Below are 15779 nucleotides of genomic sequence, written 5' to 3'. Positions count from 1 at the left end.
GTTCGGCTAAACAAGTTATTCTGCCAAATTATTCGTCCGGAAAAAAGCCATTTTTGGCCATATGAGCCGTTTGGTCAAACGACATTTTCGTATGATTTGTTCATTTCGACCTTTTGTCCCATTTGACGTTTTGTCCCTTCGACCTTTTGACTTTCGACCGTTTGTTCCTAGCCTATCCTAACATGTTACTTGCGTTTTTATGAACTCGAAGCATAAATACTGATACTTATGAGAATAATAAAATGAAGATAATTTTTTTTTTTCAATTCATATTTTTGCTGGACAGTAATGGAAAGCTATGAAATTTATATCTGTGATGGTGATCAGATCGTGTTTGTTCTGTTTTGCAAATCTGATTAAATTGTTGTTAAATTAGTTTCAATTATTTATATTAAAGATAAATCGTTTAGCTCAAACCTTTATAGGGTTATGTGGCGGGACCATCATCATCATCATCATCACCTAGTGACATTCGATCATCTGGTGTTATACTGCTTGTGAGTAATTTCTCGTCCGTAGTGTGTCATTGCCAGTAACATATGGTCTCTGACTGTCAGTTATGAATCGCTTCCAGTCACTTGTCATTCATTGCGAATACGCTCCGGTCATTGATGGATCACCGACGGTCATTTATGGGCCGTTTTCGTTCACTTATTGGCATCTTCTGACACTCGAGACAGATGTTCCAGTCTTTTAGGGATTGTTTTTGGTCTCTTATAGGTCATTTCCATTCACCTATAGCTCACTTCTCGTTACTTGAAGATTTTTTTCCGGTAATTTGGGTGCTGTTTGCGGTCACTTATGTGGCTCACTTCTGGTCTCGCATGGGTACCGTATAAGTCACTTACGGTTACTTGTGAGTTACTAAAGGTCGGTTGAGAATGAAATCCAGTTTCTGATAAGTCATTTTAGGTCACAATCACGGTCTGGTCACTTGTGATTTTGTTCCGGTCATTTACGGATTGTTTCCTGCCACTTGCGGCTTACCTTTAGTTACATATGGTCATTTAGAATCACTTGCTCACTTCAATTAATTAAATTAATGAGTCACTCCTGGTTTTAGTTTTTGGTCGTTTTTGGATTTGTTTTTGACATTTATGGGTCGTTCCTTGTTTATTGTGGCTCATTTCGGGTCACACACGGGTAATGGCTAAATAAATACTTGTGGCTCACTTTACATCATCTCCGGTCACTTGTAGGTTACTGTCGGCCATTTGTGAGCCTTTTCCATTCTCTTGTAGCCGGTGATGGCACACTTCTAGTCACTTATGGGTCATATCTGATGACTTGCGACTCAATCAATTGTGGTTTCATATCCAATAATTGTTGGATTTGTTTCGGACACTTATGGGTCGTTTCTTATGGCTTACATCTGGTCACTTGTGAGTCATTTCCGGTTACATTTGGGTTACTCGTAATCACTTGAGGTTTGCTTCGATCATTTATGTGTAACTTGTTATCACATCTGATCACTTGTGAGTCACTAATGGGTTACTGACAATTCTCAGCTGACAATCACTCAGGCATAAACTATGGTCACTAGTGGCAAAATTTCGTCGCTTCTGGGTAATTACCGGTCAATTTTTGGGTAGCTAACGATTACTTATGCGAAACTTTCGGGTTATTTTCAGTAACTTGAGGTTCACTTCTGATTACATGAGTTTTTGCCTTTCTCGTATACAAAGTATACGTAAAGGCTATATGTTCGCTCCAAAAACGAACTTTTTATAGGAGTCCCGGAGACCCATAGTGTTATATACCGATCGACTCAGCTCGACGAATTGAAGTGATGTCTGTGTGTATGTGTGTGTATGTGTTTTTTTTCTTCCTAAACAATGGAGGGGGAATCTGCTCAACAGACATCCTGGGTTGACCAGGAAGTGCGGGGTTAGGGATCACCGAGGGAGGCAGGACTACATTCCCGACCCGCTAAACCGTTTCCATTGCCGCCAAGCCCATAGTCCCTTCGGTACAACCAGAAAGTAATGCTTCAAAGGGGGGCCAGTGCACAATGCACCCTCGAGGTTAGCTGCGTGTCCTTGCAGCACCGAACATCGTAACTCGCTTTTTTAGAAGAACACGTGCCAGCGCGTTGCCGGCTTTCCAGGTGGCCTTACCACGCCCTATGTCCTCGGAAGGTGGGCAGGGTCGACTTCGCGCCTGCTTCCCTCTGCACGACTGGTATCAAGAATGATGATGCCGCGTGCACCCCAAATTGACCTTTCTGCGATAGGGCCTATTCGCCAGCACACAGAGGGACTTGCCGACGTGGTGCCTACGCCTGCCCCAGCCTTAACGAGGACCCCTTTCCGTCCTCGGGCTCGGAACCCGCCCGGTTGATCAACGCCGCGAAAGCGACGATACCATGTTGTTCTTCGCGCGGCCACTTGTTCGGTAAAAGGATCGAGTTCGACCACAGAGCATGTCCACCGGTATGACCCATGAAGCCGACTCCGATCCCTTGGACCACCTCTTATTTGCGCCTGAACTAGCCATCCTTGAGTCCACGCGCCACCTTCTATGTAGCTCCGAGACGATTTGGGCGATAGCCGATAAAACGGCGTTCCAGCCAACTTCATCTTTACACATCCTCCGAACTGGGTTGTCCGGGGTAGTGTCCAGACCACATGTGGCAAGCATGTGGTCACGCATTGCGCGAAAACGTGAGCACACGAACAACACGTGTTCCGCCGTTTCCTCTAAACCTGCGCACACCAAACACTCGGGCGAGGCCGAGTAAGCCAGCTGCGTTACCTGCATTTTGATTTTGCAGCACGCTTAAACGCCGGGCACATCGAACCCCCCATGGGGTGCTTGCTGTTCACAGCTTTGCTGGAACAAATCAAACAATTGGGAGGGCTCGTGCAGCATTGTGCCTTATGTCCATCTAATCCGCAGCGTCGGCAGAGATTGCTTCTGTCAGGGCCTTTGCAGTACCATTGCTTGTGCCCCGGTTCCAGGCACTTGAAGCAAACTTCGAGTTGCTCGTATATGCGCACAGGGCATACCGACCATCCTACCTTGACGCTCCCTAACTTGACTACCTTGGAGGCGTCCGCTGCAGATAGACGAACCGATGCTACCTGCGTCCCTGCCGGACCTTTCCGTAGCCGAACGGCTGCGGTGGGCGTCTCCACTTCACACTGTCGCCGCAGTGCCGTGATGAGCTCTTCGACTTCGGTGATCTCGTCCAGGTCTTTAACCCTTAGATTCACCTCCGTCGTGAGTGCCCTCACCTTGACCGTCTCGCCTAGGACTTCCTCCGCCAACTTCTTGTAGGCGGCGCCCTTTTGCGAGACGCCCTGCTTCAGCTCGAGGATCATGTCGCTCATCCGGGTACGTCGTACATCGGCGCCGAGTTCACCGAGCTTGACGCTTGACTCCTCATCGCCTTCAAGACGTCCGAGTAATTAGCCTCGTCCGTCTTGATGACTAGGGCATCGCCCCTGGAGCGATTGGCGCCTACCCTAGACTTCTTGCTACCCTCATTCGCCTGGGCCTTCTTTTCGGCCCTTGACGTCTTCGGTTTCCTCTTGTTCTTGACCAGGGTCCAGGAGGCGTCATCCCCCTCTATTTCCCTGGTCTGGTGCGGCTGAGAACTTTCAGCCTGCCGTAACCGCTTGCCACCGTCTTTCCTGAGTGGACGGACCTTTCCAGGTCCTTCCTCCCCCGGTTTTGGAGGTACCTGGCCGGGGTTCAGATTCCCAGCACCACTACCCTTGTTCGGGGTAGTAACCCTCCGCGTTTTGGAGCGGCCCCCAGGGAGCTCATCCCCTGGAGACTGTCTCCCCCGTTTTTGTGTCTGCTCCGTTGGAACAGTCACCCCTGACGTACCCGCAAATACTTGAGCCTCAGTCTGGGTAGACTTTGGCACCACCGTCTTCGCTGGCACGCCTTCGGTCGATTCGACCTTGCCCGAGTCCGCGAATCCTTGGGCCTCAGTCTGGGTAGACCTCGACTCCACCGATTTCACGGGTTTACACTTGGCCGTCCCGACCACCCTCTCCAGCTTGGCGTCCAGCAACGACTTTCGAAGTTTCTGCAAGCTCCTCTTGAGGTCCTTGCTGATATTATGCTTCGATGACGCAAAGTCGATGATGGCGTCCAGCTGTTCCGTCGCCACCTCGAAGGCCGAAAGCCCATCGCGTTTGCGGTTCATCGCCTCCTCAAGCCATGGGCCGTCAATAACCCCTACCGGCGTTTTTATAGCCGAAAGGAAGGTTGAGTGACCCACGCTGGCGCTGCGCACTGAGCTACCGACTATTGCCTCTGGCCTCCTAGGCGGAGACCTGAACAACCCACCTCTTGCGAAGGGGTTGTCGCCTACACTACTACCACTAATTGAAGAATTGACTTGGTTTTCCATTTTGGTCCCACGAGTTGCTCGGGAAAAGAGGTCCACCACGCCAGAGCCCAGCATGACGCGGTAAGGGACAATTACTGTGGAGGGTGCCCAGGTACCCCACAGGCTCCGTTAAAGGCCCCTAGCTCATTATTTCACCCCCTGGCCATGCATCCCCTCGGCACGGGTCGCTTGACGCCTTTGGATTAGGGGTTAGGGACGATGGTCCCGGTCTAACTCGCAGTGGCCATGGGGAGGGGTCGTCAAGCCCTTGGACAAAGTCCCTGCTGCCCCCTGTGTATGTGTGTGTGTATGTGTGTGTGTATGTGTGTGTGTATGTGTGTGCGCAAAATAATCTCACTCATTTTTCAGGCACTTATCATTAACCGATTTGCTCGCAACAAGTTGCATTCGACGCGGAATCTTGTCCCATTGTTTCGTATTGAAAATTGGTCGAATCGAACTATGGGATTCGAAGTAATGGCCAAAATACATTTGTTGACAAGAAAAATTCTCACTCATTTTTTAGGCACTTAGTTTTAGCCGATTTGCCTGCAACAAGTTGCATTCGACGCAGAATCATGTCCCATTGTTTCGTATTAAAAATTGGACAGATCGGACTGTGGGTTTCGAAGTTATGGCCAAAATCCACTTTTTCACATGATAAACACGTACAAAATTCTCACTCATTTTTCAGGCACTTATCCTTAACCGTTTTGCTCGCAACAAGTTTCGTTCGACGCGAAATCCTGTCCCATTGTTTCGTATTGAAAATTGGTCGAATCGAACTATGGGATTCGAAGTAATGGCCAAAATACATTTGTTGACAAGAAAAATTCTCACTCATTTTTTAGGCACTTACTTTTAGCCGATTTGCCTGCAACAAGTTGCATTCGACGCAGAATCTTGTTCCATTGTTTCGTATTGAAAATTAAACAGATATGGCCAAAGTTTATTTTTTTGCCTTTTTGCCTTTCTCGTATACAAAGTATACGTAAAGGCTATATGTTCGCTCTAAAAACGAACTAAAAAAGACCCATAGTGTTATATACCGATCGACTCAGCTCGACGAATTGAGGTGATGTCTGTGTGTGCGTGTGTGTGTATGTGTGTGCGCAAAATTATCTCACTCATTTTTCAGGTACTTATCCTTGACCGATTTGCTCGCAACAAGTTGCATTCGACGCGGAATCTTGTTCCATTGTTTCGTATTGAAAATTGTCCCAATCGAACTATGGGCTTCGGAATTATGGCCAAAATATATTTTTTTATAAGGAAATTTCTCACTCACTTTTTAGGCACTTATTTTTACTTGATTTACTCGCAACAGATTTCATTCGATGTAGAATTTTTTCCAATTGTTCCGTATTGAAAATTGGACAGATTTCATTCGATGTAGAATTTTTTCCAATTGTTCCGTATTGAAAATTGGACTATGGGTTTCGAAGTTATGGCCAAAATTATTTTTTTTACATTAGAAACACATACAAAATACTCACTCATTTTTCAGGCACTTATCTTTAACGGATTTGCTCGCAACAAGTTGCATTCGATGCAGAATCCGGTTCCATTGTTTCCTGTTGAAAATTTGGCCGGATTGGACTATGGGCTCAGAGGTTATGGCCAAAATACTTTTTTTTCACCAAAAGTGCGTAGAAATTACTCACTCGAAAAAACGAGAAAGGCACCATCACCGCTAGGTGGATTAATCTGGGTTTTTTTTTTAGATGTTTGTGGGTTGCTTTCTGCCATCCTGTGGGTTGCTGACGGCCATCCGATTTCTGGCTGGTCATTTTCAGACGCTTGTGGCTCACTTCAAATCATTTGTTGGGTCACTGACTGATTGATTAATCATTTGTAATCCTCCATCATTTTCGGTTGCCTCTAGATCACTGATAACCACTAGCAAGTACTCACAAGCCGTGGCCCTCCCCTAAATGGTGGAGGGTTTAGGGTCATAAAAATAAATGTATTAAGCAATATGTACGAGAGCTAATTTGGGATCCAATCATGTTCAGAAATAGGTGGTTTAATATCAAAAATTCATTTTGAAAAACCTAGGAAATTCAAGATCCGAAATATATGAAATTCCAAAGAACTTGAAGCAATCAAAGCTTTCGTTGTGGTCTCAGATTGCTTATTAGATTCCCGTAGTCTGATTGAAACTCTCCATCAATAAAATTTTCAAATCTATTACAAATCAGTCTGATTGCAAATCCCTAGATAACTCATTCTTTGGTGGGTTCAGTCCAAGATATTTTTGCAAAATCATAGCTGTCAGGAGAAATTTATTTGAAAGAAACCCCTTTTCTGAGCTACAAATTATTAGTTGCATACCCGTAGATCTGTTGGAGTTGATATTCAAACTCAATTCCAGATTTTTTTGTTTTAAATTCCGTACTTCGACTTATGGTTCACAGTTTTACCAAAATTAAATTAAAGGTTTTGTTTATAAACTGTTGATTTTTTATCTTGTTAAAATGTTGTTGTTTCGGAACTTTTACATTTCTTGTACAATAATTGTAGATCGGTACCACAGAAATATCACTGCGAGTAGATGATGTTACCAAATATCCAACAAGATGTCATGTACGACGAAAACAAATTATATTTAAAAAGTTCGTCCGTGTGTTGAAGAAGCGAGTTTTAAGTGCAGTGAAAAATGTATGCACCTCCCCCTCATTTTCTCTCCTAGCACGAACTCTATCGAATATTGAGGAAACTGTTCTGGTAATTCAACCCGCAGAATAGCAAACCCCTATGTGTAAACAACGATCTAGTACTAGCCTAAGCAATATTTTAAGTTTTACGCTCTTGAAGACAATAATTTACTTTACTGTTATAAAATCAGTAAAAAACCAAAATGTAACTAAGGAGGTTCGGCCAGGGAAATTTTTTCCTCTCAACCATCCTAGGTAGGTTATCCATTGCAGGCAAAATGTTCTCCATGAAGAAAAGACGCGGAGTAGAGTTAAGCAACATCCGCTGGCTCAGTCGAATGTCTTTTTTAAGTGATGAACTTTGTACTTTACTTAAAAATCACTCAAAGAAAGAAATAAAAAAAAAAGAATGTCTTTTTTCCGTGAAGCCGTTCGCCTATTCCGGCGAAATTCTTGGCCGCAGAGGAACAGGAGTTTCTATGACGGCCTCCCTTTTTCAATCGAATAGAAGCAATGTGACAGATAGGAGAAAGCAACTGAGAGAATCTCTTATTTGATGTAGGAAACGAGCTTTTTCTTTCAGTTCCAATTCTAGCAGCTACGACTTGAATAGTCACGTAGAAATCATGCATCGGGCCGATCAACAGTCAAAGTATAACTGGTTATAGCGAAAAGAGAATTACGAAAGGTAGGATTGCATTAGGCTGTTTTAACTTAAGCGTACATTTTGAACCAACAGTTCAAACGGCTGGCCATTCGATCTGGTGGTTCAAAATGTCCACCTAAGTTAAAAAAGTCCAATGCAATTCTGCCTTTTTTGATTCCGCCTTTCGTGTTTCTGCCTTTTGTATCGTTCCGCCTTTCGTTCATTCTGCCTTTCGTATTCCGCCTTATGTGCTTTCCACTTTCGTGTATCCGCTTTTCGTGGGACACCCGTTAATAAATGGCGTAGCATAAGTTATTTTGGACCAAAAAACTCCAAATCCCCCTCCCCAACCACGATCCCTCCCCACAAATTCAATAGAAGATTCATATTTGTGGACTTTGTGGTAAAAAAAACCTTCCCAAAAAGATACTTGTTGATGTCGGATAGAATCTTAGAAACGCTTGAAAATAATGTGCAGCGAATCTACACAAATTTCGAATTATCAGAGAAAATGGAAAACTTGGGTAGCTAACATGTGAAGGGTCCATTGAACTTGGAGAATGGAATTGTAACCGTTCAGTTACATATCTCTTAGATTTAATTTCAATTTGTGTCTTGCTTAGAAACTGTTGTGTTTGTTTAATATAAATTGTGTAAAATAAGTAGGATTAGTCGAAAATCAAATGTAAAAGTTAGTTGTGTAAACATTGTTATTAATTTGTAATGTGAAAAATGTTAATGTGAGAATTGTAAAACCAATTAAAGAAGGATTGAATGGGTCATGTTGGTCTACTGTGGTAAAAGGGGGAGAAGGACATGTTGGTCGACATGGAAGGAGTGGATAAGGATAATGGAAGTATGGACGATTGGGCGGGAAAACTCCATGGAAAAGGAAAAGGTCTGCATACCTCTGGGGTAAAGATAATTGCTCATTAGCAAACTGGCGTCCGTGCAAGTAAGCCGTGAGTGAGAGTGCCTCTATAGTGCCTCAGTGATTTTTAAATAGAAGTGAACGACATCTTGTGGCCCCTAATAGTTCGTTCAGGTAACTAGGACTACCAGAAAAGCCTGGAGGAAGAGTTTTAAAACTATTCTGGTCCGTAGGACCTTTTGTTCGTTTGTATAATTCGCTAGATTAGCGACCTCACGCAGCACGATCGACTGAGTCAACGTCCGCGTTGGATCTTGGTCTAATCACAAAGGATTTCCGGCACAGTTCCGCCGGAGAGTACCCTTCTCGGCGCGGCCAATACGGTCTCGTCCGTGGTCCGTCGATTGAGTCAACGAAGGGCACGCCGAAGCTTCATCGATAGCGTCCAGAGAGTGGCAAGCCGCCATCTCGACCAATCGAGGCATCCCGCGACCCCACCATCGTCCCGAGTCGACCAACCCGCCATCTTCCTACCAAGCCGTCGTCGACAACCAACTCACCGTCTGCTGCGAGCGCTCGCCATCGTCGTCCAGAAAAACCCCCGGTACGTACCGAACAACGGATAATCACCCCGAACAAATCAAACCCACAATAGTCCCAATAAATTGTTATCCTACTAATTAGATTTTCTCAATAAACGTCCATAGTCATACCCAACAACACAATTCCATTACACAAGTGCAATATTTAAATAACTCCGCAGTTTCTACACCCGTTGTTCCGCGTAGCCCCTCCGAATTACCCAGTAGCATGCCGGCCCTGCGACACAGTTCAGGGGTCTCATGTTACTGAGCTATTAACCGGGAGTTGTTGATCCGCCTTGAGGCTTGAGAGCAACCCCGTAAGTCTAAGAGAGTCTCAGAATTTTGGAAAATTTAGACGATTTCCGTAAGCATTGAAGAATATATTATCGACAAAAGATAAGTTGATATGTCAGACTTTGGATAGCGAAGACCGCATGAGAATTTGAAGCATTCGAAAATCCTAGATGATACAGAGAATGTATGAGTAATGATAATTTGTTTTCAAGTTCGTTTATTTGGTAGGCTCAGGCGTGTATGTATAATACTTTACGGAGCCATGGTATTTGATATGGTGATATACACAATCAATATCATTTTATTTTTCAGTTAGTAAGAATAATAATGATTTATATGATCTATGGAACCAAAAATATCTGAAGATATTTAGAAAAGTTCAGGTGATAATGATCAATAATCGAAAGAATCTGATTTAGTTCCAGAATCTGAAGAAAATGGGTTTTCAGAAAATGTGTACAATCTGGAAAATCCTCAAATCTGCATATATAAAAACATAAAAAATCAGAGAAACGCCTGAAACATCCGAAGATTGCATAAGACAGTTTCATCATTTTTACCTAGGGTAAAGTGCCCAATAGTGGACCCCCAACCAATAGTGGACCCTCCAGCCATTTTTGCATTATTACAGCACAATGTAAATATTTTGCTATGAAATTCCATCGGGAGAACCTACCTTACAGTTCTATGATTTGATTACATGCATTGGAAATGCTATGGAAAGTTAAAATGGATGATTTTTTACAATTCTATAAAAAATAAACACGAGTGTGTCCATTATAGGAATATTTTGGGGGGTCCATAATAGGGAAGAAGAACGTCTCGAAACGGAACATAAAAATCAAATGAAGTGTCGACTATAGGGAAGCAATTTCCTATTATGGACCCCAGGGGGTCTACTATAGGGCGAATTCAGTCAGACTTTAAAATGTTAATTTCAACGAATAACGTCGAGTATTTGCGTGTTTCATGTATGTATCGTGAAGAGGAGATGCAGAGCTTGATATTAGATATCACGCAGAATTAATATTTTGAAAATTTCCACTCCTTATGCCAGGAAGAGCAAAATTTCCCTACTAGGGGGTCCACTATTGGGCATTTTACCCTAATTGTTTTTCAGACCGAACACGTAGTTTAAAAGTTTAGTTTAAAATATTTCATTTTTAAACTTCTAATAAAATAGCTCGTATCTTTCACGTATTTCAAGAAATACCTTGTGAAATACGTTGTGATTGATTTTGAAATCATGGTATAACTGATAATATCCAAAGAAAGTTTTGACTATCCAAATGGATGGCAACTCATAGTTAGAGAAACACTGCTGTAACATTCTCGAATGTCACCTAAAGCAAAACCGTGATAAAATCGACCTTCCTTGATTTGCATAAATATTTGCAAAACTAATTTGAACTGGTTTGAAAAATCGTAAATTCCAGCTTTCGGACCACATCAAAGTTTTTCGAGAGCATTCAATCTTGATATCGAATGGTTTCAGGTTTACTACATCCCGGTTGTGAATTTTAAGCATTTGGAAGAACCGCCTCAAACCGCTTTCAAATTTAGTTTCCACAAGTTGTAAACAATTTGATTACCGCGCTCTCAACACACCTACATCGAAATCTCCAAGTGCCGTTAAACTTCCACTTAGACGCTTCCTCCGAAAAAGAATCACAAAACAGGTAACACGGTAATGTAAACATAAACACTTGTCTCGTCCAAAGCCGACGTACGCTGATCACGTCCGGAGAACATCAAAATGTTGTACAGAAGATACCGATTTGAAGTCATGATCAATCGGTTTCCCTTCTTGTTGTTTCGCTCTCAACTCGCCGGCAAACCTCTGCATGGGACCGCGCTTGTAGTGGCATTAGTGGCCTTTGTTTGCGTTGCGCTAGATTTGCAGACAATTCCACGCGTTCACGGCTTATCGCAATTTTTCACGCGTCCGACACACCAACAATGATGGGGTGTTACCTGGCAGGGTCATCACGCCCGGCACGCTTCTACGTCAGAGTCAAGTTCAAGTTCAACATATGCAGCACAGCAACGCGCTGCGAGACTTCGGGTGTCGGACCGATGGTCAGGGTGGTAATGTTCACAAGTCGTTGCAAATCAATTCAGCAAGCGCCACCCTAAGCGGGTTTAATTTTTCAATATCTCCTCTGCTGAAACCGGTCAACGATCGTGGGTACCAACAATCTGTCTATCAACCTGTTTTAATCAGGCTCATTAAACGCCATGTAATGGCTGTATTTAACGAAAGGAGTGACATTTTTCGTTCGATCGATCAACCACTTAGATAGCCTTGACACAAAAATGCTGTTGTAGTCGAAGCATAGCAGCAGGAGGCGAGACGACTGGCTGATTAAACTTTGTTTGAATCCAGGTGTATTGATCGGTTGTATCGGTTGATATGATTATGATTTTCGGATTTTTAAATATTAACTAGGGTTCTATTGGAATGGTGATGGATTTATGAAAAAAAATAAAAAAAATAAAACTGGTTCTAGAACTTAATAATTTAGTTTAATACACAAACAAATACTAACGTTCTATTGATGACCTTGATTTGATCTGTCTATCTCCAGGAACAGCTGAAAGGAATGATCTCCTACGCAATTCCTGTAATTCTGCAGCAATTTTAGTAACTGGATATTTGAATCTAAACCGATTGTTTCTTAAAATTTTAAAATAAAAATTTAACATGTATTATCGGGTTTATGAATGTTTATTATTTTAAATCATAAACCACGTAAAAGTTATCGATCGACAACAATTACAGTTTCTCATTCTGTACCTCTCATTTCAGTTAAAACCGTTGTGGCGCGATATGACTTTGCTGATGCCGGTTCGAAGGACATCGATTCCAGCAAGGCGGAGGAGCTAGACCCGCAAGGCAACGAGCTGTGCCCGGAGATTGTCGATAATACGAAGCCGGCCTCGTTGATGATGCAGTTCCTACTTCTACTCTATCGGAATCTGCTGATGCTGAGGCGGAATTATGTAAGTTTGCGAGATATAGATTTGCTATCTATAGTTTTATGGGAATGCCCTTTCCATTGCTGTCGATTGGTATCGCTCGTATCAAGAAAACAGATCACGTTTTGTGCACGTGTAAGTTACATCGCACAGTTAAAGCTTTCGATGTAAAGTCTAAGGATATTTTATATAGTTTCTACCGAGCCTTTTACAAGAGGCTTGAATCTTGAAGGCTTGATCATTGATCTATTGGGAAGATAAAAATGTAATAATGAAGAAAAGCATGTTCTTGATTGATTGGTAATTGCGTAAAGTAGCTTTGTATATTCACAACTAAATCCAACTGATTATTAAGCTTGAAAAACCTCGAAGCTACGGATATATACGTAATAAAAAGGGCATCTTCCATTGAAGTAAAAACAATCAGATTGCAACATTCTCTCAGGGCACCGGAGCGCAAATCAATTAAGCGGATGTGCTTCGCTTAGCGATGTGAGATGCGATTGCTGTTGCTTCGCTATTCATGTGCTAAGTTGTCATAATGATCATGCGATCAACAGATCAGTCACTTGCACACGACAGTTCAAACAATAGGCGGAAAAGCGCGGCGGATTAGTCGTTTGTTAAATGCACTAATTGAAGCGTTAAGGCGCTGAGTTAAGTCACTTGCATCAAATCGTGGGTCGATTGCTCATTTGGCACTCCTGGGGCGAGAAAAATAAAAGTGAGAAATGATAATTACTGTGATTTACCGGAGCGATCCTGATTGTAGCTTCTGATTATTTATGAGAATGCTAATACCGAACATGCAACCATACCTTCAACAGTTCAGAGGGAAGATTTACTGGGAATTCCCGGTTCGAACCAACATAGTTTTGTTGAATTGAAATTCTGCTCAATTAGCCTCACTGCATACCATTTGGAAATTCAGACAGTACAGATGATCAATGAAGCGACCAAATTAACTCAGATTGATGATTGAATTACAAATGCGAAACTCGTATCAACTGAAGTAATCTCTCAGAATAATCCGGTTATCGCTTCTGCAATCTCATTATTCAACTTGAAATGTTGTTTGAGTGACTTCACCTACCTATTTACTAACTGCCAGCGGGATTTCAGTTGTCTGCTCTATCTGGCTCTAAGTGCGCCGATTGTATTCCGAATGTAGTGCACGTGCTTGAAATGTATAAACAGTCCGAGACACACGCTAATGGTAATCACTGCCATTAGCTCGAAAGTATTTGCACTCGGAACGAGTTCTGGATCCGGTCGATGCAGTAAGGAAGACTGGTTCATTTTCTTAGGGGTCCAAATTTGTCGAATTCATATATCAGTTTGGGATATTTCGTTGGAATATAATCTCTCTTAGTATCGAAAAAAATCTGAAGGACATCAACTTTCGAATTACGATTTGCTCGTTCTATTCAGTAGGCAAAAATGAGCACACTAAAGCACAAAGCCTGATGCTGCACGATATCAAAGCGCAGTAGAAACTGAAGCGGAAGTTCACTGGGTCCACGCCTTGAATAGGGAAGAATCAACTTGACCAAGTATTGAATAAGTACCTGAACAAGATGAACTCAAGGGTTACATTGTCAGCTAATGAGTAGGAGACAATCACTTAGAAAGCGCAGCTAATGGTGCTGGTAAGATTATCTTTCTGACAACATGCGACCAAACGCACCTACGTTGTACCTTACAGATTTTGGGCGATCCCCAAATGAGAGATCCATTCCAATAATGGTGTGATCAAATAGAGGAGCTATCACGTCCTTGTGCCAGTCGGATTTTCAAAATCTTCCGACCAGAAAATATGATAGTAGCAATGTTTCTAGGAGCCGACACAGTCTCACCTGTCCTGCGAGTCGAGTTGTGAAAGTCTTCGACAACAACAACAACATTGTGAAACTTTATGTGAAACGATCCACTGCACGGCCCAGCACTCACAACAAACGATCGCTCTTCTATGATGATTTGATGGGCGCAATTTTTGCATTTCGTTGAGCTCAATTCCGACATAATGCTCACACCAAATCAATATCCTCACTGATATATAAATATAGTCCACAGATCACTTTATCAGTTTTCAATGATTGCAATAATTCTAGAAGCGAATATTCAACTAAATTTAACTTTTCAAGCAGCGTAAAAAACGGTCCAGGCGTTCTTCGTAAAACAACAACAACAACAACCAAGTTATGGATGAGCTTGATCAGGACCCTTTCCCGCATCTTCTGGATTCCATAGACTTCGTTTTCAGAATTCAGAATTTCAGAGGCATCTTCGATACCAAGTGATTATGCGGCCTTGATATCATCTGTATCGCCAACTCTGCTTGCGGTGTCCACAGTATATGCCATTTCACCATAATGTGTTAGTCACCATCTGTACTTAAGCTGCCATTTTCTCCAGGGGCCAAGCTCTACTAGCAAGGAGCCACTAACTGGTGAGCCAGACTAGTCAGCAGTGACAAAATCATACAATGGATGCTCAGAAGTGACGATAATTTGGAGGCTGTGTAAGCCATAATTCTTAACCTGCTGAGAACGATTTATTCCGTACATGAGCCTACCACTTCTCGAATTTGAGCAACACGCTTGTCTGTCATAGACGACTTCAACACCACCATATTCAGTCATACTGGAGCTGGTGCTGCAAACAAAAATCATTCCATATCAATTCATTCGTTTATTTGTTATGGGATATTCTCAGTTATATGGTTACGGGATATTCGATACGATTGCGTTAAATTTAATTTTTTGAGCAAAAGCTTGGGCAAAACAACGGATTTTTTCTGGTTGGTGTTTGGTGCGATTTGGCAGAAACCTGGACATTCCCAAACTAAATGTTCATGTGCCAGTCTAATGCACAGGTTGGGCGCCACAAATATCAAAGCAATGTGCTCATCCCACACATTTTTATTCGCATTTGTTTTACAAATTCATTTGAGCATTTGTAAATTTTTCATTAGAAATAGTTATTTGGTCAATGAGCAGATCCGTTTAACATTTGCTTGGACAATTTTATTCATCAAATGATCCTATTATTTGTATCATTGTTCGACGAACAGCCAATCATACATTGTACAGCAACAGAGCGGGTGGAATACTACAATAAATCAAAAGTCTGACGAATATATACAGAAATCCTATAAAAATTTTTAGAATTTTGTAGGGGAGTTCAAGAATTCCCAAGCATTATTCCAGAACACCAAAATAGCAACAAAATAACAAAAATATATACCAAATATTTGAGAAGGAATTCCACATTTTCGCGATTGAAGTTTGATTTGGGATTTTCATCGATTGTAAAGACAAGACATCGCATTAATTTGCCAGACTGTCCAGACTTTTCGATCGATTCACTTGTATTCGGCTATCTTCCGCGGTCACTAAAGAGA

At 42.3% G+C, this 15779-nt stretch overlaps 1 protein-coding gene across 2 annotated transcripts in view; it reads left to right on the top strand.

Annotated features, from left to right (window-relative positions):
• Window positions 1–15779, top strand: part of LOC134213683 (ATP-binding cassette sub-family G member 1) — a 123546-nt gene that overhangs the window by 92873 nt on the left and 14894 nt on the right. For both annotated transcript variants that reach the window (XM_062692955.1, XM_062692954.1), the window contains one exon: window positions 12207–12400. In XM_062692955.1, coding sequence (XP_062548939.1) covers window positions 12207–12400 — 194 coding nt within the window. The remainder of the gene's footprint in view (window positions 1–12206; window positions 12401–15779) is intronic.

The sequence above is a fragment of the Armigeres subalbatus genome, chromosome 2 (genome assembly GCF_024139115.2).
Source record: "Armigeres subalbatus isolate Guangzhou_Male chromosome 2, GZ_Asu_2, whole genome shotgun sequence".
Taxonomy (NCBI): Eukaryota; Metazoa; Arthropoda; class Insecta; order Diptera; family Culicidae; genus Armigeres; species Armigeres subalbatus.
This window is presented reverse-complemented; position numbering and strand designations above follow the sequence as displayed.